The 21,888-nt window shown below is 42.7% G+C and overlaps 2 protein-coding genes across 2 annotated transcripts; one reads left to right on the top strand and one right to left on the bottom strand.

Annotated features, from left to right (window-relative positions):
- The first annotated feature begins 3,177 nt into the window (after positions 1–3,177).
- On the top strand, positions 3,178–6,205 carry LOC134208254 (uncharacterized). The gene is made up of 4 exons (XM_062684282.1): positions 3,178–3,312; positions 3,389–4,130; positions 4,217–4,636; positions 4,907–6,205. The coding sequence occupies exons 1-4, from the start codon at positions 3,299–3,301 to the stop codon at positions 6,119–6,121; spliced, it is 2,391 nt and encodes a 796-aa protein (XP_062540266.1). The 5' UTR covers positions 3,178–3,298; the 3' UTR covers positions 6,122–6,205.
- A 12,663-nt stretch (positions 6,206–18,868) lies between these two features.
- Positions 18,869–21,888, bottom strand: LOC134208253 (transmembrane and ubiquitin-like domain-containing protein 1). Its single transcript, XM_062684281.1, has 4 exons — positions 21,673–21,888; positions 20,942–21,283; positions 19,571–20,093; positions 18,869–19,505 (listed from the first exon to the last, which is right to left on the bottom strand). The coding sequence occupies exons 2-4, from the start codon at positions 21,150–21,152 to the stop codon at positions 19,037–19,039; spliced, it is 1,203 nt and encodes a 400-aa protein (XP_062540265.1). The 5' UTR covers positions 21,153–21,283; positions 21,673–21,888; the 3' UTR covers positions 18,869–19,036.

Genomic DNA, 21,888 nt, shown 5'->3' with positions numbered 1-21,888 from the left:
TTTTTCAGCCAGCCAATCTCCTCCTGGATTTCCTGGAGATTCGGAGCCGGAAGTCGCATGTCGTGCGCGCGTGCTCTTAGGTTAATTACCATACCGCCACCGTTGTCTGCCATATCGCCATTCAGGTGCTCTTCGTATAGTGCTGCCGCCACCTTTGGATCACCTCACGCTCGTTTGTAAGAAGGTTCCCGTTTATGTCCTTACACATATCGGGCTGTGGCACGTGGCCCTTACGTGAACGGTTCAACTTCTCATAGAACTTTCGTGCGTCTCTTCACGGTCTCGATCTTCCTGCTGGCGCTTTTTCCTCCGGAAAATCGAGTTTTGTCTGTTCCGCGCCCGTTTGTATTGTGCCTCGTTCGCCCTCGTGTGGTGTTGCAGCAATCTCGCTCATGCTGCATTCTCCTCCTCAACTAACTGCTCACATTCACCGTCATACCAGTCGTTTCTCTGATCCAGAGCCACCGTGCCTAGTGCAGCGGTTGCGGTGCTTCCAATGGCGGATCGAATATCTCTCCAGCCATCTTCAAGAGATGCTGCGTCTAGCTGCTCTTCCGTTGGGAGTGCCACTTCCAGCTGCTGCGCGTAGTCTTGGGCTAGTCTACCGTCTTGTAGCCGCCCAATGTTTAGTCGCGGCGGTCGACTACGACGCGTGTTGTACACCGTCGAGAGTTTTGAGCGCAGACATACTGCAACGAGGTAGTGGTCGGATTCAATATTCGCACTGCGGTAAGTGCGTACGTTCGTGATGTCGGAGAAGAATTTACCGTCTATTAGAACGTGGTCGATTTGGTTTTCCGTTACTTGATTAGGTGATTTCCATATGGCCTTGTGGATATTCTTGCGGGGGAAGAAAGTGCTTCGGACTACCATTCCGCGGGAGGCTGCAAAGTTTATGCATCGTTGGCCGTTGTCGTTCGATACGGTGTGCAGACTATCCGGACCGGTCTATACATTTCCTCCCTTCCAACCTGAGCGTTCCTGTCACCGATTACGATTTTGACGTCCCGCAGTGGGCATCCATCGTATGTCTGCTCCAGCTGTGCATAGAACGTCGTCGAGTCTCCCTTCGTGTGGGCAGTGCACGTTGATGATGCTACAGTTGAAGAAACGGCCTTTTATCCTCAGCTTGCACATCCTTGCGTTAATTTTTCTGCCACCCAATCACACGTTGGCGCATCTTTCCCATCACTAGAAAGCCGGTTCCCAGCTCGTTGGTGGTGCCACTGCTTTGGTAGATGGTAGCCGCTCGATGCCCGCTTTTCCACACTTTCTGTCCTGTCCAGCCGATTTCCTGCAACGCTACGACGACGAAGTTGCGGGGATGTAATTCATCGTAAATTATCCTGTCGCAACCTGCGAAGCCTAGCGACTTGCAGTTCCATGTTCCAAGCTTCCAATCGTGATCCTTTATTCGTCGCCTAGGTCGTTGCCGATTGTATCGAGTCGTATTATCTTCTATATCGTTCGTAATGGTTGTTTTTGAAGCGTCCCACCTAACACCAGGACTCGGGCTTGTGCGCTTTGGCGGGCTTGTGCGCTTTGACACGGTCGCTTTGGCGGAGCCTACTTGCGGATACATGCAGCTTTTTATAGAGGTCTAACAGGGCCCACTGTCAAACCCCACACACCAAACTTTCATTTCTTGTTCCAGCAAAACGGTTTGCTGGGTCTTGATCAGCATTAAATTTGTTTGCTAAAATCCAGCAAAAACAGCAAACGTCATGTTATTGCTGGAAATTCAGCAATCGTGTTAACCTGTCAAACTGAAGTCATGCATCATCATCTGCAGAAATAAAAATACGCGTAAAGACGAGGCCGCCATACTCGCTCTATCCCCGCTGCTTTTCTCTAATTTAATCATTTGAAATAGATTCGGACGCTGGACTATACGCCTTTTTTTAACATAATTAAGCCATTCACTACCGTTTGACTTCGTGCCTTTTATTTGTATTTGCATGGAAGTATTTTAAATAAAAGTGATGTATATGATTGAACCAAAAATTATCGGTTTCCTATGTCATGAATCAGCAGCAAATCAAGTGAAAATACAAATTTAATACCGTGGACCCCCGGTAATATGACCGTTTTTAATCTGAACACTTTTTAATTTGAACCCCGTTGGTTTGAACATCGTTCAAATTAAAAATGGTTTAAACGTCATTTACCACGTGGAATCGAGAGAAGAAAAATGGAACATCGTGAAATGGAACGCAGAATCAAAACAAACCAGCAAAGAGAGCAGCCAGAAACCAGTTTTTCTGATGCTTATAGAGTAACCAGAAGTTCAAATTAAAAATTAACCCCGTTAGTTTGAATGAGGTACCGTTCAAATTATCGGGGGTCCACGGTACAACATTTTATTCCTTGATCACAATGACTGATATATGTCATGGGAAGTTTTCTATTTTCATTTTTATTAATTAATTACGATTTTTAATTCATGGTGTTGTAATAATGTATTAATGGGAATAAATTGCATACAATTAATGAGAATAAATTGCTAGAAATACAGAAAATTATTTTGTTTCTGGTATTACTGACCGTCCAGCAAACTGTTACCGACATTGCTGAAAATACAGTAATGTACCTGTCATTTTTATGATTTTCATGTTTGCTGGAAGAACAGCAAAATAAATTTTGCTGAATGGATTGCTGGTTTTACAGCTCGGCAAAATCCAGCAAAATTTTGCTGGATTTCAGCGAAAAAAAATTGGTGTGCACCACATCCTATAGGCAGGCGCCACAACTCGCAGATGGCCTGGGGAGGGATCGTCAAGCCCTTGGACATGCTGCCCCTAACTAAAAAGCAACCGTACGTCAAAATTCAATGTAAACACGGAAAACGGGATTGGGCATCACTGGACATCATTTGTGATGTTCAAGTTGAAATACACGTGTTCAAATGGCTGTCAGTTGACCCAACTAAAAAACCGAGTTCGTTAGTTGGGCCGAGGTCGTGGCCCAACCAGCGAATCGCGACTGTATGGGAATGGTGGGAAATATTGGTGAGGGAATTGACATACCTTACGTATACGTTATATTTACAGTACCTATATTTAGCATTACCCAACTAACAATATTTTATATATCCACGGTGTTGCTTTTCCCCTATTCCCCCCATGCATGGCTTGTTTGCTTGGCGTTACATACATTATGAATGAACCCAGACAAAATGTCAAAATGTGTGAAGATTGATGTTAAGCACATTCACATTAGAAACGTTTGTTTGTAAATAAGTTCAGGATCGCTTTAATTTTTATTTTTTACGGAAATCAGTTACAATTATATCGCTTTTATGGACACAGCGAGGTATTTATTATTATAAATAGTTGAAATTGTCCACATCTAATCATTCAACTTATTTTTTTTACCTAAATCTTTCCAGGGAAAATATTGTAAAATATGCGGCCGGCAGTCAGGAAGACAACTTCTGCCGGCTGTGCTTCGTGAAGGCATTCAAATTACGGAACGTATTTCCTTACGGAGACGATCCCGATAATGACCTGTATCGCAAAATTTGTAACCTAGCGCTGGTAAAATTGGAATCCAAACTTGAGCCGGATTGTTGCATTTGTTCCCGCTGCCTAACTTATCTGGAGGATTTCAGTAAGTTCCAGCAACAATGCGTAGAGTACAATCGTTTGCTTTATCAAACCAGAGGGCAAGGCGAACCCCCATCGCTTCCTGAGGCGACGGCCAATGCTCCTCAGCTTCAAACTGTTAGCAGCAGTATATCACTTCCTACTTCCACCGGTGCCAGACGTGGGAGAAGAAAGAAAGACGTGGATCCGTTTGAATCATCTCAGGATCTTGATTCGACTGGTGTTGGGAGAAGTGTGACTAAGCGTAAGATCAAGCCACCAAAACGGTATTCGCCCATTAAGGATAAAAAATCAACAGAACGCAAGCCTATCAAGTCAAAGGCAAAGCAGGATTCTGAGTCAAGTTTTGAAGAAGATGCCAGCGATTCGGCTGATGATTACATACCCTTGGCCAAACGGAAGTTGAATGCTAGCAGATCGTCTCGTACGAGCGCTCCGACGACAACCCCAAAGCGAAGTCGACGTGGAAAAGTCATGAACATCGATCAGTCAACTCCGGAAGCGATCGATGGGAAACCAGCCAAGGTAAGTCGTGGGAGTAGTGACTACCAAAATATAAGTACCTAATTAGAAGGAAAAGCAAGGAGCATTAATTTTGCCCAAACTTTCAGGTTTTGACTTCAACGAACTTCATAGTTTATAATGCGGGACATGGCAGTATCAACATCATGGCAGGAGGTTATCGGTACTACAAGTACCGGATGTACAGAAGCGGTAAGGAAGTTCGGTACGGATGGCAGTGCATTGAGTCGGATTGTCCCTCACAGTTGTATACGAGTAGTTTCACTACGGGTATCATTTACTGGAGAGATCGGTACTTTGAGCACAATCATCCGTCGGACAATGTCGAACAGTTGATGGACACAAAAGAAGAGGATATGACCCAAGATGAGTATGACGAGGAGATGTCCAACGAGTACGAAGTGATAAGTAGCGGTCGGGGTAGGCATACGTACAAGCTGCTGAAATTCTCTACCGGTCGGGAAATTATGCTTTATGCTGATCATCGTCATCGACTGCTGACGGAAAGAGTGAGTATTGAATTGGATTACAACAACGTATTTTGTTGGTATATAAATATTATATCAGTTTTGATTTGCTCGATTGGTATTTGGGTTTGAAACCATGGAAAGATATAAAAATTGGTAACTTTGCTCAGAAAATACGAGGTTAATAACTGTGGAAGAGCTCTCTTTACATGCAAGCTATAATATTTTTATCAATGGTATTTGATTGAAAATGAGCCAAACATCAAGAATATTTATCATTATCCTAACTTCTTTTAATATTCTACCCTACAGCCGGACGGTATTAAAATTTTCGGATGTACCACTGCCTCATGCCAAACGATCATCTACATATCGAAGGACAATGAAATGCGCGTCTACTGTGGCAGCTTCACCAGCACAGAAGAGGCCGCTGATCAAGCCTATCGAAAGACATCCAAAATCCTTCGGTTCGAGGGCCACTACTTCATTTACAGTGGCCGTAAGTTGGAAGACAGAAACTGTACGTCTTGGTTTTGTGTCATGCGCAGAACCACCGAATGTCAAACGGTGATCTACTGCACCAAGGACGACACTATTATCACGCTTAGAAATCAGATTAAATACGCTCACAATCATCCGCCTGATGCTTTCAAACTTAAGGAAGGGATGCGTGCTGTCGAAGTAAAAAAGGCAAGCCTTCCGTTGGAATCAACCAATTATCATATAGCCAAAAATACACAGCGGACCGATTTCCTAATTTTCGAAGGTATACGATACTGCATTGTAAGCACCAGGGTGGATGGATCAAAAACTTGTCGCTGCTTGGAAACCGACAACTGCGCCGGGTATGTCTTTCTGCTTCCTAACGGAACAGTGGTCAAGTACAACAACTTTAACGAACACAGCCATCCAATGCCCGATCCACCGAAGAGTATCTACGAGTTTGATTACATCATTGAAACACTGGATGTAAGTAAGAGCTCAGAAGATAACGCGCTCCATCGTTGGTACAAAGATTACGAGTACATGCAGAGCACCAAAAAAGATCCTGGCTTCCTGTACTATCGATGTGTCGAGCGGTCCACCGGATGTACGGCGGCGTTCATCACCAACGAGGACTTCAGCAACATCAGGGAAACTATCGAACAGCATACGCATCCAAGCCCAAAGATCGAGAAGCAACAGCGAAAGACGATGATAGCAATCGAAGGCAACAAGAACTTCAGGATGACGGCGAACAGCGAAGGTCACGAGATAATGAAGTATCAGGGAAATCGGTACTGTCACTTCTACAACCATAAGGAGGGCTGGCGGGTGTGGCGATGCTTCGGCGCACCGCGGTGTAGATCAACACTGTTCCAGGACCGTTCGAGTGGCAAGGTTAATGATGTGGAGAGAATTGCCCACGTGCATACCAATAGTTGGATACAACGCGAGGAACCCAACGGAGACGTCGATGATAATATTGCGAAGGATGAGAACCCGGAGGAGGGTTCGGACAGTCACGATAGTGAGGATTGGATTTGAACTGGGAAAAAGGTATGTAAGCACTGATAATGTTGGTAATATGATCAATTGATCAATCTAAATAAAGTGATTAACACTGGTGTATCCGGCAGTTTTTTGCCCTGATGTTTTGGAGAAGACATGCAATCGTCGATGTTTTGAAATCAGTATTGTTTTGAAGTTTGCTCTGTGTTTCTGCTCGATATAGGTCAATACTTTCACCGTTTCCGAAATTGATAGGTTTTGGGACCGAGAGGCCAGAAAAAGAATGATCGGTGGTAGAGGGTGAACCAGTAGGTTTTTTTGCCTTTTCCCGAACTGTGGATGTATCCTTGCCTATAATCGTTGCTGTTTGAGGTTTGTTGCGATTTTTTTCATTTCATTTTGTTTAATTATTTTGGCGATTACATGAGTGAAGTTATGACTTCTGACTTAAATTCATTTATTTTTGATTTTTGTTTGTTACATTATTTTTGACATTACAAGTGTTTGATTCGGTTCAATAGCAATGGTTGGGATTTAAATATAATTTATAAAGTTTATCTTATGTATCAGAATAGCATTAAGAAGGCATTGATTAATTTAGAAAATTTGATAACCTAACTACTATGTACACTAATATTTACAATAATAATTTGATAACCTAAATTAGAACTAGCGTCCTAATGGTCGTCTGCTCCGATTGTAAGCAACGGACCCCAAACCTTTCCTTACACTCACCAAAGCGCTCGTGTAGAGTTTTCATACCGGCCAAACGGTGGACCTCAGAAGTTCCTGTCCTGGGAAGGGTGTTTATGATCATTCTCAGGAACTTGTTAGAGTTTCAGATGATGAGTTTTTACGCAGCTCTCCCAGACCGGCATGCCATATTCGATCACGGGGAGGATGATTTGATTGTAGACAGCAAGTTTATTTTTCAGGGACAATGACGACCGACGGTTGATCAAAGTGTACAGCAGCTTCAAAACGTCACCGTTTTGTCAACCTGTTGGCGGAAAATAAGCTTGATGTCTATGGCCAAGCCAAGGTAGTCGACCTCATTCGCCCATTTCACAGTCGTGCCATTGAGGACGATTTTACAGTCCCCATGCGGAGCATGTTTAGGGGATTTAGAGTGGGGAAAAATGATGACCTGGGTCTTCGCCGCGTTGATACAGATCTTCCAGCTGGTGAGGTACTCTGTCAGGGCATCCAGACCTCGTTGGAGTTTTGCCACTAGCGCTCTGATCACTCTACCGTTGTAGACGATGGAGGTGTCATCTGCGAACAGAGACAGAATGCCGCCTTCTGGAGGTTCTGGCATGTCGGAGGTGAACAGATTGAAAAGCAGGGGCCCGATGATGCTGCCCTGGGGGACGCCTGCGACGATGTTGTGCGCATTGGAACTCGCTCCCCTGATTGAGACCCGGAATGTCCTTGCCGACAGATAATTGTTGATGATTTTCAGCAGGTAGCTGGAAAGATTGTAGCGTTGAAGTTTGTACACCAGGCCATCATGCCATGGTTTAGCAGTCTGGGAGAGCGCGGATCTTATTGGAAAAATCACTATTTCTGAGGTCCACCATTCTGGCCTGGATAATTTTGGTCATGCGATTGCACCGGGCCTTAAGCGCAGGCAGCCCAGTACGTTGGTACTGTCTGCGAGTGACGTTTCGCAGACGGATCAAATCTTTGGTGAGTAAATCAATGTTTAGGGTGTTGCTTACCAGTCTAGCAGTTGCCTCTTGGATGGAGTGGAGCTGGTCGTCGATTTCCTCCGGTGTGGTCGGATGTCGCTGGTAGTGATGTTGTCGTGCACACACCTTTGGAACCGGCTCCAGTCGACACGATGGTAGTTTCGCCGGGACTGCTGATAGTGAAGTTATTATCAAAAGCTAAGATATGAGTAACCTTTCAACAGCTGTCTAATGATTTAAAAAACAATTGATCTTTTCAATAGTATAATATTGAGCAATGCAGGGGAAACTGTTGCAAAAAACCCTCGAAAATTACAAAAGGTTTCAATATCAAAGATTAAACAGCTAAATGCTCATGCAAAGGGTTTGCTGAAGTTATGTAACTATTCCAAAACTTAGGTAAAACTCGATGGAACCAAAATTTTTCAAACGTACCTACCTGTGCAAGCATCGCACTGTCTCGTCTCGAAAAGTATGATTGATATTTGACTTGATAAACTCCAGACCTGCCTTCGAATCAGTCATGATCACTGCGTTGCACATCCCGGAGCGCCTTAAATACTGCAGAGCCACCCAGATGGCCTCCAGCTCAGCGGACATAATGCAAACGTAATTTTCTAGTTTCAGACTTAGACGAAAGTTAGATGACGCATCGTACACCCCGATTCCACAAGATTCCCAGTTACGAGAGGCATCTGTATATATTATACGCCTTCCTGCGTATCTTCCGTGAATCAAAGTTCTGTCATAAGTTGTTTTTTTCCTCCAGGTAATTCTGTTTCTATCTGGAAATCCGACCATTGATTTTTACTGATGATTGAAGTTGCTGTTACTTGTACCATGGAAAAGTGATCAAATGCTATTTGCTCGATGAAGCTATGACGCCCGTTATGTTGTTCCAGGTCCTGATTTATCTTGAATTCTAGCTGATGTTTCACAACTGAATTCCGATAGTAGTGTTTTGCTGCTTGCTTTCCAGCGGTGAGTAGTCGGCGAAACTCTAATGGTAACTGTCCTGCAATCGCGTAAAGTGTGTTAATGGGGTTGTTTTTGTACAGCCAGTGACCTTTCGGAGGCACGTCGATTTTTGCTAAATTTGACTTGCAGGCAGATCCGTAAATTGAGGATCCGTAATCCATGCAGCTTTTGAACAGCGCGTTATAAGCCACACCAAGTGTCTGCGGATGGCCACCGTATTTTATTCCACTTATGCCTTTGATTAGATTTGTCGCTCAATTAGCCGTTGGGCATGGTCTCGCAGATGTGCTCCATATCGAAAAGATCTGTCAATGATCAGCCCCAAATATTTATGGTTTCGAACGTTTTCGAGGGTTATATTGTCGCAGTTGATTTTCATTTCTTTCGAGCTATTAACAAATAGCATCGCTTTAGTTTTTTGTGGGTTGATTGTCAAATTTAACTGTTCCGCTTTCCGTTTAAACTCCCTTAGAAAGGGCTCTCCTCTGCTTGCTACTGCCTGATTTATAAGTCATCGGCATACTGTACCAGTATTACCATCGACGGTGGTATTACTTCTTCTACCTTTACGTCATGAAGTACCGCTGTATAGACGTTGAATAGAGTTGGAGAGCAAACATCGCCCTGTGGTAGCCCTTGGCTAATTAAACGAGAGGTTGTTTCACCGGCAACCTGAATTTGGATCTTCCTGTCAGACTGTGCGTGAAACATGGCCGCCTATCACCCCTTCTTTTTGCTCCACAGTAAAATCCCATAAGGAACTGTCAGACTGTGCGTGCAGAATTTACCTTCGTAAACGCGAATAGCTACTAATCGATTTCTGTTCTTAATTTGGCAAATTCTGTTGGTAACAAATTCCACACACTAAGTTTTTCTTTTTAAAGCTCAGCAATATCTGGCACCGCGGTAGCTCAAGAAATTTAAAAACTAAATCTCGGCAGAAAATTTTGTTTATTACTGATTTTCAGCAAAATATTTACCATATCTCGGCAACCGTAATGTCACTTTTACTGAGATTTCGGCAAAAATAATGTTTTTTTATTTAATTCATTTAAACAGTAACATAAGACCACAGTCTTTTTAAATTGTTACATAAGCTTTGCTAGTAGAATGAGTGTTTAATTACAATCAATATTGATTCATTTCAGTCCAATAAATCAAATTACTATTAATTATTAAAGTATTCAATACATTTCCTCCTAAATGTTACATAAGATCTTTCTAGAGTTAAATCATTTGGTAGTAAATTCCACATAATCACGCCTCTCACGAAAAACGATTTCCCATACCTTGTAGTATTGAAACGCGAGATTCTGTACTTCCTGCACCTATTACTTCTAAAAGCTTCCAATTTGCTAAATAGATACCCAGGTTGCATTGTGGTGGCAAGTTTAAATAGGAACAGACAACATCTCATTTGACCAAATTTGTCAAAAGAGCAACCAATAAGTCGATGTTGTAAGTGCGAAACTCTGGAAAATCTATTTAAATGATAGACATATCGCACACAAGAGTTAAGTACAACGCGCAATCTAGATAAGGCGAATGATGAAACATCAAACAAAACATAATCGCAAGCGATAAAATGAGGAAAAATGAGACTTTTAAACAGTTTGAGTCTAGTTTTTTCATCAAGAAAACCACTCAATGGACTTAAAGTTCTCAAAGCTGCTATTATTTTTCCACATTGTTTAAAAATAAATTTGTCAAAAGAGAAGTTATCATCGATTATTACACCTAAACTAGTGACATGATCTTTGAATGCTATTTGCTCGTCATTCATACTAAGGGTAGGTTTTAACACAGCATTACCTCGGTTACCACTAATAAATAATGCATCTGTTTTTTTAACATTAAGTGATAACATATTTTTAGACGACCATTCACGGATCCTTGCTAAATCTTCATTGATTTTAGTAGAGATTAACGAAGAAGATTTATCATGACAATCATAATATAACTGGACATCGTCAGCAAAAAGATGAATTTTACAATGTTTCAGAACTTTTGTAATATCATTAATATATAAAGAAAACAAAATGGGACCAAGAATTGATCCTTGCGGAACACCAGAAATAATAGAAACGAAATCAGATATAATTCCATTGCTATAAACAGCTTGAGATCTACCTTGCAAATAGGTATCAATAAGATTAACTGCATGATTAGAAAAATTGAATTGTTTACGTAGTTTATCACAAAGTATCTTATGAGAAATCGTATCAAACGCTTTAGAAAAATCGAGGAGAATCAAAACAACAGGTCTACCATTATCCAAGATAACACCAATGTCATCAAAAACTTTCAACATGGCAGTTTTGGAACTGTGATTGGGACGATATCCTGATTGACAACTATTAAGAAAGTTGTTTTGCTCAACGTAGCGACATATTTGATATTTAATAACCCGCTCGAAAACTTTGGATAAAGCACAAAGAATACTGATAGGTCGTAAATTATTTATAGTATCACGGGAAGCCTTCTTTTTTATGGGAATGATTTTGGATTTTTTCCATCCGTCGGGGAACCTACTAGTTATAATAATTGAATTGAATATATGGGTTATTGGTTTAATAATCAATGGACAAATCATTTTTAAAAATTTTAGCGGCAAAGAATCTAAGCCAACTGCGTTTGATTTAACGTAATATAAAGCATTTATAACATCAACTTGGTTAACAACATCGAAATAGAAACTATTGCTGGAAACACGTTGATCGTTTAAACCTTCGTTAAACGTTTCACCAGATTGACTGCTAAAGTTCTTTGAGAAGTTTGCGTTTATTTCATTTGAAGTGAAACCAATGATTGGACCCGGAATACTGCGACCAATTCCTATTGATTTAAATCGTTTCCATAATTCTTGACTTGGAAGATTAGAGTCAAGATGAACTGAATAGAATGTTTTTTTAGATTCATGAATTAATCGATTTACTTTATTGCGAAGACGCTTAAATACACAGTGATCATTAGCAGACTTCGAAATTTTCCACATTTTGTATGCCAAATCACGATCAATCATGGTTTTTCTGATAGCGTTATTAAACCACCGATTATTTCTTTTCGAAGCATTGGAAACGCGAATAGGTACAAACTCATCATGTAATCTTCTCATGTGAAGGTTGAAAAACTCAAGCAATTGATTCGTGTTATTTGTTCGATAGAAACTAGTCCAATTCAATTCATTAAAGCTACGCAGCAGTCCGTTAATATCTGCTCTGTTGTAATCACGGAAAGTGTACGAATTATTGACTTCTACCATATTGAAATCGAACGATGCAAATATCATGTCATGCTTTGAGAACACTGGTGCATCAATATGAGTGAACCTTAGAATTTTCGTCTCGTCGCTAAACAACATTAAATCTAATTGAGAAGATCCGTACGAATGGAAGAAGGTAGGCTGGTTACCCAAACTGTGCATGTTGAACGTTGATAAAACAGACATGAGTCTGGAGGTTTTTCTGGAAAAAGGATCAAGGAGGTTTGTATTAAAGTCACCGAGCAGAAGGGAATGTTCATACAGTCCCCCAAAATTAATCAGAACATTATCGACACTTTCAACGCAATCTACTTCAGGAGGATTGTAGAAACAAGCCAATAAAATTTTATCATTGTTTATGGAAATATCAAACGCCAAATGTTCTGTATGTGGGGTAGTCGAATTATTTTCCGATTTGGAAACGACATTATAGCCAATACCTTTTTTGATATAAACAAGAATTCCTCCTCCTAGTCTACCCAACCTATCATGTCTGATGATGTTATAGCCATCGATTAAGAGAATACTGTTTTCAATTTTTTCATTCAGCCAGGACTCTGTTACACAAACAATATCGACTTTAGCTATCATTAACATTTGCCGTAATTCATCGAGCTTGGAAAGCTTGCGAGCACAGATGCTCTGGCTATTAATGCAACACACTGAAAGCTTTCCTTGAAGCATGGCAGATTTCATAACGACTCCGGGCAAACATACATTCGTAGAGACGTGAATATCAGAATCACTAGCCATTTGGTAAAATAAGCAAAAAAACAATTAGGAGGAAATAATATTTGAATACTATACTAAAAATGACGAATGAAATAACTACAAAATTCATTTTTAAATTCACACTTGTGACATGACGCAAATAACCAAATAATTAAGCTATCACCCTACAATAGAAGCAGCTCATCCCGGCCCCCATACACTAGCAGTCTCAATCAGCACAGCAGCCCCAATCAGTTCAGCAGCAGCGCAGCAACAGCAGTAATACTTTTAGGAAGAATACATGGGATAAAAAGGATAGGATACATGGATGTAAACAAAAGCATATGAGGATAGGTTATTGTAGATGTACGATGCCTTCCAACTCTCTCGGAGACAAAACAGCAACTGCTCGTTCCGCACCAATCTTCTTCACGTAAACTGTTCCATCTCGAGTAAAGACACCAAACAGTTGTCCATTCTTTCTCATCGCTAATGCCTTGGAACGTAATGCTCTGGATGCGGGTCCAAGATTTTCATTGATGTAGATGCGTTGGTTCACAGAAAATCCGATTTGCGAGAGTGTGAGATTGCGAGATTTGAGATAGAGTGAGAAAAAATCTTTACGTTGGATTGTGATTGCAAACTGGATCAATATTAGACTGGCAGAACCAGCCTTGAGATTCACTCTCGAAAGCCTCCTAATATCCACCATAGGTAACATTTTGTCAGCATATCCCAAGTGTTTACACCATGCAACGAAATACTGATGAAGGTCTTCTTCTGGTGTAAATGGTACGCCGCCAACGATCAGGTCGTTCATACGTGCAGTTCGATCCTCAGCAGATGCAGCATCCGATTTCACGTTCTCGATAGACATCGTCAGGTTACGAATGGAAGTATTGGTTTCCTCTCGAAGCAGCTTCATATCAGATGAAATGTCAGCTTTGAGTTTCATTATTTGAGAGGAGAGGGATTCACTCATTCTCTCAAGCTTCTCTTCGTTGTTTTTCTGGCTCGACGCAAACTGACTCATGGAATCACTCATTCTCTTGAGCTCTTCACTTGTAGTTTTCTGATACGATGCAAACTGGGATTTCATAAGGTTAGCAAGATCAGTGATGCTCATGTCGGAGTCGGATCGGGTTTTCCCACTCGATGAATTGCTGCGAAGTTGTTTGGGTGCAAGCGACTCATGTGACATTTTGACAAACCAGCACCAACACACTGTCGGAATCTCAACTTTTGGTTAAGCTTCAGTAGATATGGCTTCAGTGCTCGGAAATTGATGGAATCTTTCAGCAACTTTCACAGCAGCACGTACGGAACAAATCAATCCATTAAGAGTGTAAGCGGCACAGTTATATTAAATCTTCCAACTGAAGCACAAACGGTGACTTATTTGGATGTTTTACTAAGCATTTGTAATATTCGCGTTCACACACCAAATTACGCGGTCACCATTCTACCGAGTCACTCACCGAGTATAATGTTATGCATAATGTATAATGTTTGCTGAAACTCGGCGGTGCCCACCTCGGGAAAATAAAAAAAATGCTGAGATCTCGGCTAAAAAAAAATAAGTCTGCAGGAAAGTGATGGTTAACATTCGCTTTCTGAAACCAAAGGACAGCTCCGGAAGAATACGCTTCTCTTCTAGAGTTGTTTCTAGCCTTTCTAGGATTGCCGAGTTGAGCAGTTTGAGCCCGCAGTTGACTGACGATATCGGGCCGACTCCATCAACGTTTTCGGGGTTTGACACTGAGGATACTGGTCGTAAGATTTTTATACGACAAAAGAATTAAACTATGAAAATCTTAAGGTCATATTTCGGTCAAATCTATCTTTTTATTGGATATCCAACAAAAGGATTTCTCGAAGCGTCGGTGGACGTGTGATGTGATCACACGCCTCCTGATCACGACGTCCACACTTTTTTTAAACGAACTTGAATTTTTTCATAAGATTGTCGTATGAAATGCATTCCATTAGTGAATCGTATATGAAAATCAATACATTTTCTTGTGGCGAAATATCAAAAGAGAATCGTATGATAGTCTTACGTCCAGTATCCTCAGTGCAGGTTTTGGGACAGCATCGATTTTTATCTTTTTCAGATCAGTTGGAATTCGGTTCGTTCTCCATATTGAATTTAGATCTCGGATTATGTTAGTTCTGATTTATGGTTGTAAGAAGTCGTTTGCAAGATTGATGCATCTATTAGGGTGTTTCCTGATCTTATTTTCCTCTGAGTCAACTTTCTGAGTTTGTCCTATAATATGGATGATGGAGTTTGCGGGTCAATGCTTGAAATAAAATCCTGAAAGTTTGCCCTAAATGATTCTTTCTTTAGTTTGATAAATATCGTCTCCTTAAATTCTTTTTGAACTTCAACAGCTCCCTCATGCCGGCATTTCTATTGAAAAGCATTCTGGCTGATTTTTTGTCCATCCAGGCTTGTTGGACATTATTAGACCACCATGTTTGCTTTTCTGCTTGGATGGTTTCAGGATCCTCCTAGTTTCCCGTTGCAGATCATGTCAGATCGTCAGTCGTTACACTATCTGCGGGGGGCAGCAGGGACTATGTCCAAGGTCTTGACGATCGCTCCCCAGGCCATCTGCGAGTTGTGGCGCCTGCCTAGGATGTGATGGGGTTTGACAGTGGGCCCTGTTAAACCTCTATAAAAAGCTGCATGTATCCGAAAGTAGGCTCCGCCAGAGCGACCGTGTGCCGCTCAAAGCGCACAAGCCCTGGTGTTAGGTGGGACGCTAAACAGCCCTCACACGACGGCCCTCCGACGAGACAGAAGGTTTGCGCAGCCCCAATAAGCCGCTCTTAAAACCAACCATTACGAACGACATAGAAGATAATATGACTCGATACAATCGGCAACGACCTAGGCGACGAATAAAGGATCACGATTGGAAGTTTGGAACATGGAACTGCAAGTCGCTAGGCTTCGCAGGTTGCGACGGGATAATCTACGATGAACTACATCCCCGCAACTTCGACGTCGTAGCGTTGCAGGAAATCTGCTGGACAGGAAAGAAAGTGTGGGAAAGCGGGCATCGAGCGGCTACCTTCTACCAAAGCTGTGGCACCACCAACGAGCTGGGAACCGGCTTCATAGTGCTGGGAAAGACGCGCCAACGCGTGATTGGGTGACAGCCAATCAATGCAAGGATGTGCAAGCTGAGGATAAAAGGCCGATTCTTCAACTATAGCACCATCAACGTGCACTGCCCACACGAAGGGAGACCCGACGACGAGAAAGAAGCGTTCTACGCACAGCTGGAGCAGACATACGATGGATGCCCACTGCGGGACGTCAAAATCGTCATCGGTGACATGAACGCTCAGGTAGGAAGGGAGGAAATGTGTAGACCGGTCATCGGACCGGATAGTCTGCACACCGTATCGAACGACAACGGCCAACGATGCATAAACTTTGCAGCCTCCCGCGGAATGGTAGTCCGAAGCACTTGTTGAGAAGAAGAATGCAGCATGGGCGTGCTGCAACACCGCATGAGGGCGAACGAGGCACGATACAAACGGGCGCGGAACAGACAAAACTCGATTTTTCAAAGAAAAAAGCGCCAGCAGGAAGATCGAGACCGTGAACAGACGGAGGAACTGTACCGCGCTAATAGCGCGCGAAAGTTCTATGGGAAGTTGAACCATTCACGTAAGGGCCACGTGCCACAGCCCGATATGTGTAAGGACATAAACGGGAACCTTCTTACAAACGAGTGTGAGGTGATCCAAAGGTTGCGGCAGCACTACCAAGAGCATCTGAATGGCGATATGGCAGATAACGGTGGCGGTATGGTAATTAACCTAGGAGCACGCGCGCAGGACATGCAACTTCCGGCTGGATGGAAAACAACAAAGCCCCTGGGGTTGATCAACTACCAGGACTGTCCAGGAGAGCTGTTTAAACACGGTGGTGAGGCACTGGCTAGAGCGCTGCACTGGGTGATTATCAAGGTTTGGGGGGATGAGGTTCTGAGGCAGGAGTGGATGGAAGGTGTCGTGTGTCCCATCTACAAAAAGGGCGATAAGCTGGATTGTAGCAACTACCGCGCAATCACATTTCTGAACGCCGCCTACAAGGTACTCTCTCAAATTTTATGCCGCCGACTAACACCAATTGCAAGGGAGTTCGTGGGGTAGTACCAGGCGGGATTTATGGGCGAACGATTGCAGAAATGCCGCAAATACAACGTGCCCACACATCATCTATTTATCGACTTCAAAGCCGCATATGATACAATCGATCGGTACCAGCTATGGCAGCTTTTGCACGAAAACGGATTTCCGGATAAACTGATAGGTTGATCAAGGCGACAATGGTTCGGGTGATGTGCGTAGTTCGAGTTTCAGGGGCATTCTCAAGTTCCTTTGAAACGCGCAGAGAGTTACGGCAAGGTGATGGTCTTCGGTATCTGCTTTTCATCATTGCCTGGGAAAGGGTAATACAAAGGTCAAGGATCGACACGAGAGGTACGGTTTTCACGAAGTCCGTTCAGTTATTTGGTTTCGCCGACGACATTGATATTATGACACGTAACTTTGAGATAATGGAGGAAGCCTACAACAGATTGAAAAGCGAAGCTGAACGGGTTGTACTAGTCATCAACACGTCGAAGACGAAGTACATATTAGAAAGGAGCTCAAGAGAAGACAACGCAAGCCACCCACCACGAGTTTGTATTGGTGGTGACAAAATCGAGTTGTTTGAAGGATTCGTGTACTTGGGCTCACTGGTGACCTCCGATAACGATACCAGCAGAGAAATTCGTACAAAGCGCTTATTAGATCGGTAGTTCCCTACGGACACGAGACCTGGACGATGCTCGTGGAGGACCAATGCGCACTGGGAGTTTTCCAAAGGAAAGTACTGCATACCATCTATGATGGGGTACAGATGGCGGATGGTACGTGGAGGAGGCGAATGAACCACGAGTTGCATCAGCTGTTGGGAGAACCATCCATCGTTCACACCGCGAAAATCGTAAGACTGCGTTGGGCCGGGCACGTAGTCAGAATGTCGGACAATAATCCGGTGAAAATGGTTCTCGATAACGATCGGGCAAGGCGGATCGATCAGGTGGAGGACGATTTGCGGACCCTCCGCAGACTACGTGGTCGGCGACGTGCAGCCATGAACCGAGCCGAATGGAGAAGACTTTTATGTACAGCACAAGTCACTCCGGCCTTAGCCTGGTAATAAAAAATAAATAAATCCGCAGAAATATCTGAAACAATTTATGAATTGGATGTTTTTTGGAAAAACATTTCAAAAAATTTCAAGAGACGTTTTCAATAAACATAACCGATTGCATTTTATCTTCTTCTTCTTCTTCTTCTATATCATAAAAATGAAATGGTCTGTGTTCGTATCCGCATAACTCGAAAACGGCTGGATGGATCATATTCATTCTTTTAGCAGCAGAAACTTTCGTTATAGTTTCCGACGGGTTTATATAATATTTCCTTAGTAGAAAATTATAGGTAAAGTTGTGTAAATCGTAAAAAACTAAAATAAAGATTCGTATGGGAAATTCGCATGGGCAGTTCGCAACGCGCATTTTCGCCTACTATGCAGGATAACGTCTGCCGGGTCAACTAGTAGACGATAATATTTGATGAATAATTGCCTGGCTTTTTTTGAATTGATTTATCGCAGTTTTTATTGTGTCTCGTTCCCCCATTCTTCTCCTACACTGCTCACATTGGGCGACATACCAGTCGTTTCTTTGATCCGGGGCCACCGTGTTTGGGGCAGTGCTGGGGTGCTACAAATGGCGGATCCGATATCTCTTCAGTCAGTGGCGTAGTGTTGTGCTAGTACCGTCTTGTAGCCGCTCAACTTTTAGCAGCGGCGCTCGGCTTCGACGCGTGATGTACACCGTTGAGTGTTTTGAGTACAGGCATACTGCAACGAGATAGTGACCGGTTCTTATTCGCACAACAGTAGCATGCTCTTGGTGTCAGAACATGGAAACCTCTACGTTAGCCAATTCTCACGTCCGACGAGCCGCTTGGTCGAAATAAATTTCCTTTAATTTCAACTTCACGAAAAATATTGATTTAAACTTCACAGAAAATCAAGGAAATTCGGAAAAAAATTGCCGTTCGTTTTCAGGGAGGGAGCTTGTGTCACTATTTAATGCAGCAATATATATAAAATGATCACTTTTTGGGATTATGTACACATCGGATAATCATTCCGGGCAACAACTATGAGATAATTTATTAATTTAAAAAGAACATCTGGTCGGATAAACTCACCACCTAATCGCTATCCTAATTCGCACTGTTGCTATCGGTCAGAATTATCGTCGGCATCATGATCAAGAATATGGTAGTGGTGACAATCAGTCCGATGGTCGAGTTTAGATTGAACAAATGCCCGTAGTGGAATCGACAGTACCAACAATAAGAAATAGCCGCCGAGAATAGAAACGTCCCGATGTAGATGAAGTAGGTGCCATAACGGGTGGAATTTTCCCGTCCAGTGGAACCTCCAGTGAGGCCTGCTCCGACTCCATAACCACCCATCCCATCCGATGCGCCGTTGTCTGTAACGGAACCGGTGCCATTACCCTCGCCCGTAGTTCCCATCTGAGGCTTGGGATTATGTATCAGACAGTGCACGACACAATTGTCGAATAGCCCACACGCGGCCAACGTTTTGGTATCCGGCTGCAACACATGACCGTTGAACACCAGCCGGACGAGCTTCTTGGCAGCGAGCTCGATGGAAAAGTTACGTCTGAAAGGAAGTTAATATTACCGTTGAATTTGTGTGGACGGATATACGAAAACTTCTTTACTCACTTTTTGAATTCTCCAACCCCCTCGTTGAGATTGCCCTCCACCAGCTTGGAATCGTCGTTCAGATATTTCAATTTGATGCGAATCTGTTTCGATAGTGGTTGCTCTTTTGGTTTGGTTGTCTCATTTCTCAGTGGTGCCATCTGGTTCTCGGATCCTTCGTTCGGCGTAGTTTGGTTAGTACCACGGTTTCTCAAACCGTTTGCGGGTTCGCTGCTTTGGCCCAAACCGGACGTCGATGCGGGTGCATCGTCTAGGTCGCGATCCATTTGGCGTATTATTTCCTCTGGACCGAGATCCACTTCATCCAAGCTGCGGCGTCCACCACCGCCGACACCCGATGTGCTGGGATTGGGGTATGTCGTTTCGGAATCGCTGAGGTCCAAACCGGTGGCCGATTCCGATGCCTCTGTGAGGATGGACTGTGTGATGTTGTCGATCGACGATGCGATGCTGTCGTTTTCCAGATCCAATTCTTCCGTTTCGGTAACGTTGGAGATGTTGGACTGTTGCGATGAGCTGCGAACTGTGAAAGAGGCACATTAGCTTAACTACTTATGAAGAAATGGTATTATTGCCGATCAGTTCGACTAAAGTGTTCAAGCCATTCACATTTCCTATTGTCTATTGTGTGTATTCAAACTGGCGTTATATTAGAACAAAGCTGCATAAAACTCCATAAAAGAGTAAATCATATTATAAAACTTGTTGATGGTTTGGTTCCATTGCGTCGTTAGAGATTTTTTTGTTGTTAATTTTGGAAAGTGCATGTCATGTAGTTCTGATGTGCGCGTTTGGATTCAGTGCTACTACACATGTCCAATAGACGCGATAGGTTAGTTACTAACCAACTGTAGGTTCGAGCACTACGATTTTTTTCAAGTTTCCACGCCATATCAACCATCAATATCTCGGCATGAGCCTTCAAGGATGCGATGCATTACTTGTTGCGGAAACTGGTAAGTCCCAGTGCTATTATTTTCCTATGGCGTCGGTAAATCAATCAGTTGTCACAAGCCAAGTCCCTCTTCCCAGCCAACCAGTCGTCGCTTTATGCCGGGCATCACGCAACATATGCTCAGCAGTAAGCATCATCTCTGAAATCGGCCTCACAACTGGATCTCGAGTAGTGAAACCCATAGAAGTTGCTATTAAAAAAGGATATCTAGAGAAATTCGAGAACATTAACGAAAGCAGGTTGGCCACACATTACGAAAGATCGGATCAAAAACAAACTGTGGATTGAAACCCGGAAAGATATCGCAACAGAGACAAACCCTCGGGCTCGTGGCTACGTAGAATCAGGATGAAGCTCTTTTACGTAATGCCTGATACACAAACAAATTTACTAAAGGAAAAGATCTTACTACTTACGAATATTGATAGTGACCGGTTCTTGCGCAATCCGATTCAATCGCCTCAGGTTGTTATCGATGACTAGAACGGCGGTCTGGGAACTGGGTCGATCCTCCCGCACGTACGTCGAACGCCACGCAAAGTAAACAACAATCAGTGCCAAAAACCCGAACGTCCAACTGTTGAGAAATTCCTCCGATTCGTCGAAAAAGGGCAGCATATTAAACATATTGTTGGTCAAACGCGCGAGATGTGACCTCCTGTGTCGTTGGAAGGGCCTTCCAAACCTTAATGTCTACCACCAGATGGAACTATTGTTCAATGAAGTCCTTATTTGATGCGTCACTTTGGTGTACCATTCTGTGGTTCACAAAGAAAGAAAAACAGAATGGAATTATTCGTAGAGCAGTCCCATTAATTAATGATTGATAATCCGCAGATAGCGCACTGATAACAAAGATTGTGAGATTTAAAGAACCATTATCAGAAGCCAAATTAATACGGTTTGAATAACTTATTGTAAGTGAACTTTATCCGTTGTTGTTTAGCTATTGAGAACATTTTTTTTTTAATTTTTGATAGACACCGGAGATAGCAATTTTAATTCTTATACTTTGTGATTATTTTATTAACAATCAACGAAATTGTTCCAAGCAACCTTCAGCTGAAAATCGCCTATTTTTACAGGTGAAGTTTCTTGATCATGGTGCGATTGTTTGTTGCCTTTTTAAAACATAAAACAAACTTACATAATCCTGTTATCAACGATTCAAGCATAAACGGTAATAGTAACACGTTCGTATAGATTCCCAAAAGTTGGGAAAAAGCAACCAATTTTACGGGAACGAAGCAAAATGTTTAAAAATAATGTTCACTTTCCACCACTGCTTTGCGAAGACACAAAATTTTTCTGACTTGGTGTCCTCTTTCTCTGTTTTCTGCGTTTTCTGACGTATCCTTTATGC

Source organism: Armigeres subalbatus, chromosome 1, assembly GCF_024139115.2.
Source record: "Armigeres subalbatus isolate Guangzhou_Male chromosome 1, GZ_Asu_2, whole genome shotgun sequence".
NCBI lineage: Eukaryota > Metazoa > Arthropoda > Insecta > Diptera > Culicidae > Armigeres > Armigeres subalbatus.
This window is presented reverse-complemented; position numbering and strand designations above follow the sequence as displayed.

Coding starts and splice junctions, on each gene's coding strand:
- LOC134208254 (XM_062684282.1), top strand. Junction 4,131..4,216: donor TCGATGGGAAACCAGCCAAG/GTAAGTCGTGGG, acceptor CCAAACTTTCAG/GTTTTGACTTCAACGAACTT. Junction 4,637..4,906: donor ATCGACTGCTGACGGAAAGA/GTGAGTATTGAA, acceptor TCTACCCTACAG/CCGGACGGTATTAAAATTTT.
- LOC134208253 (XM_062684281.1), bottom strand. CDS start 21,152: ATGTTTAATATGCTGCCCTTTTTCGACGAATCGGAGGAATTTCTCAAC. Junction 20,094..20,941: donor ACCGGTCACTATCAATATTC/GTAAGTAGTAAG, acceptor CCTCTTTCACAG/TTCGCAGCTCATCGCAACAG. Junction 19,506..19,570: donor GGGGTTGGAGAATTCAAAAA/GTGAGTAAAGAA, acceptor ACTTCCTTTCAG/ACGTAACTTTTCCATCGAGC.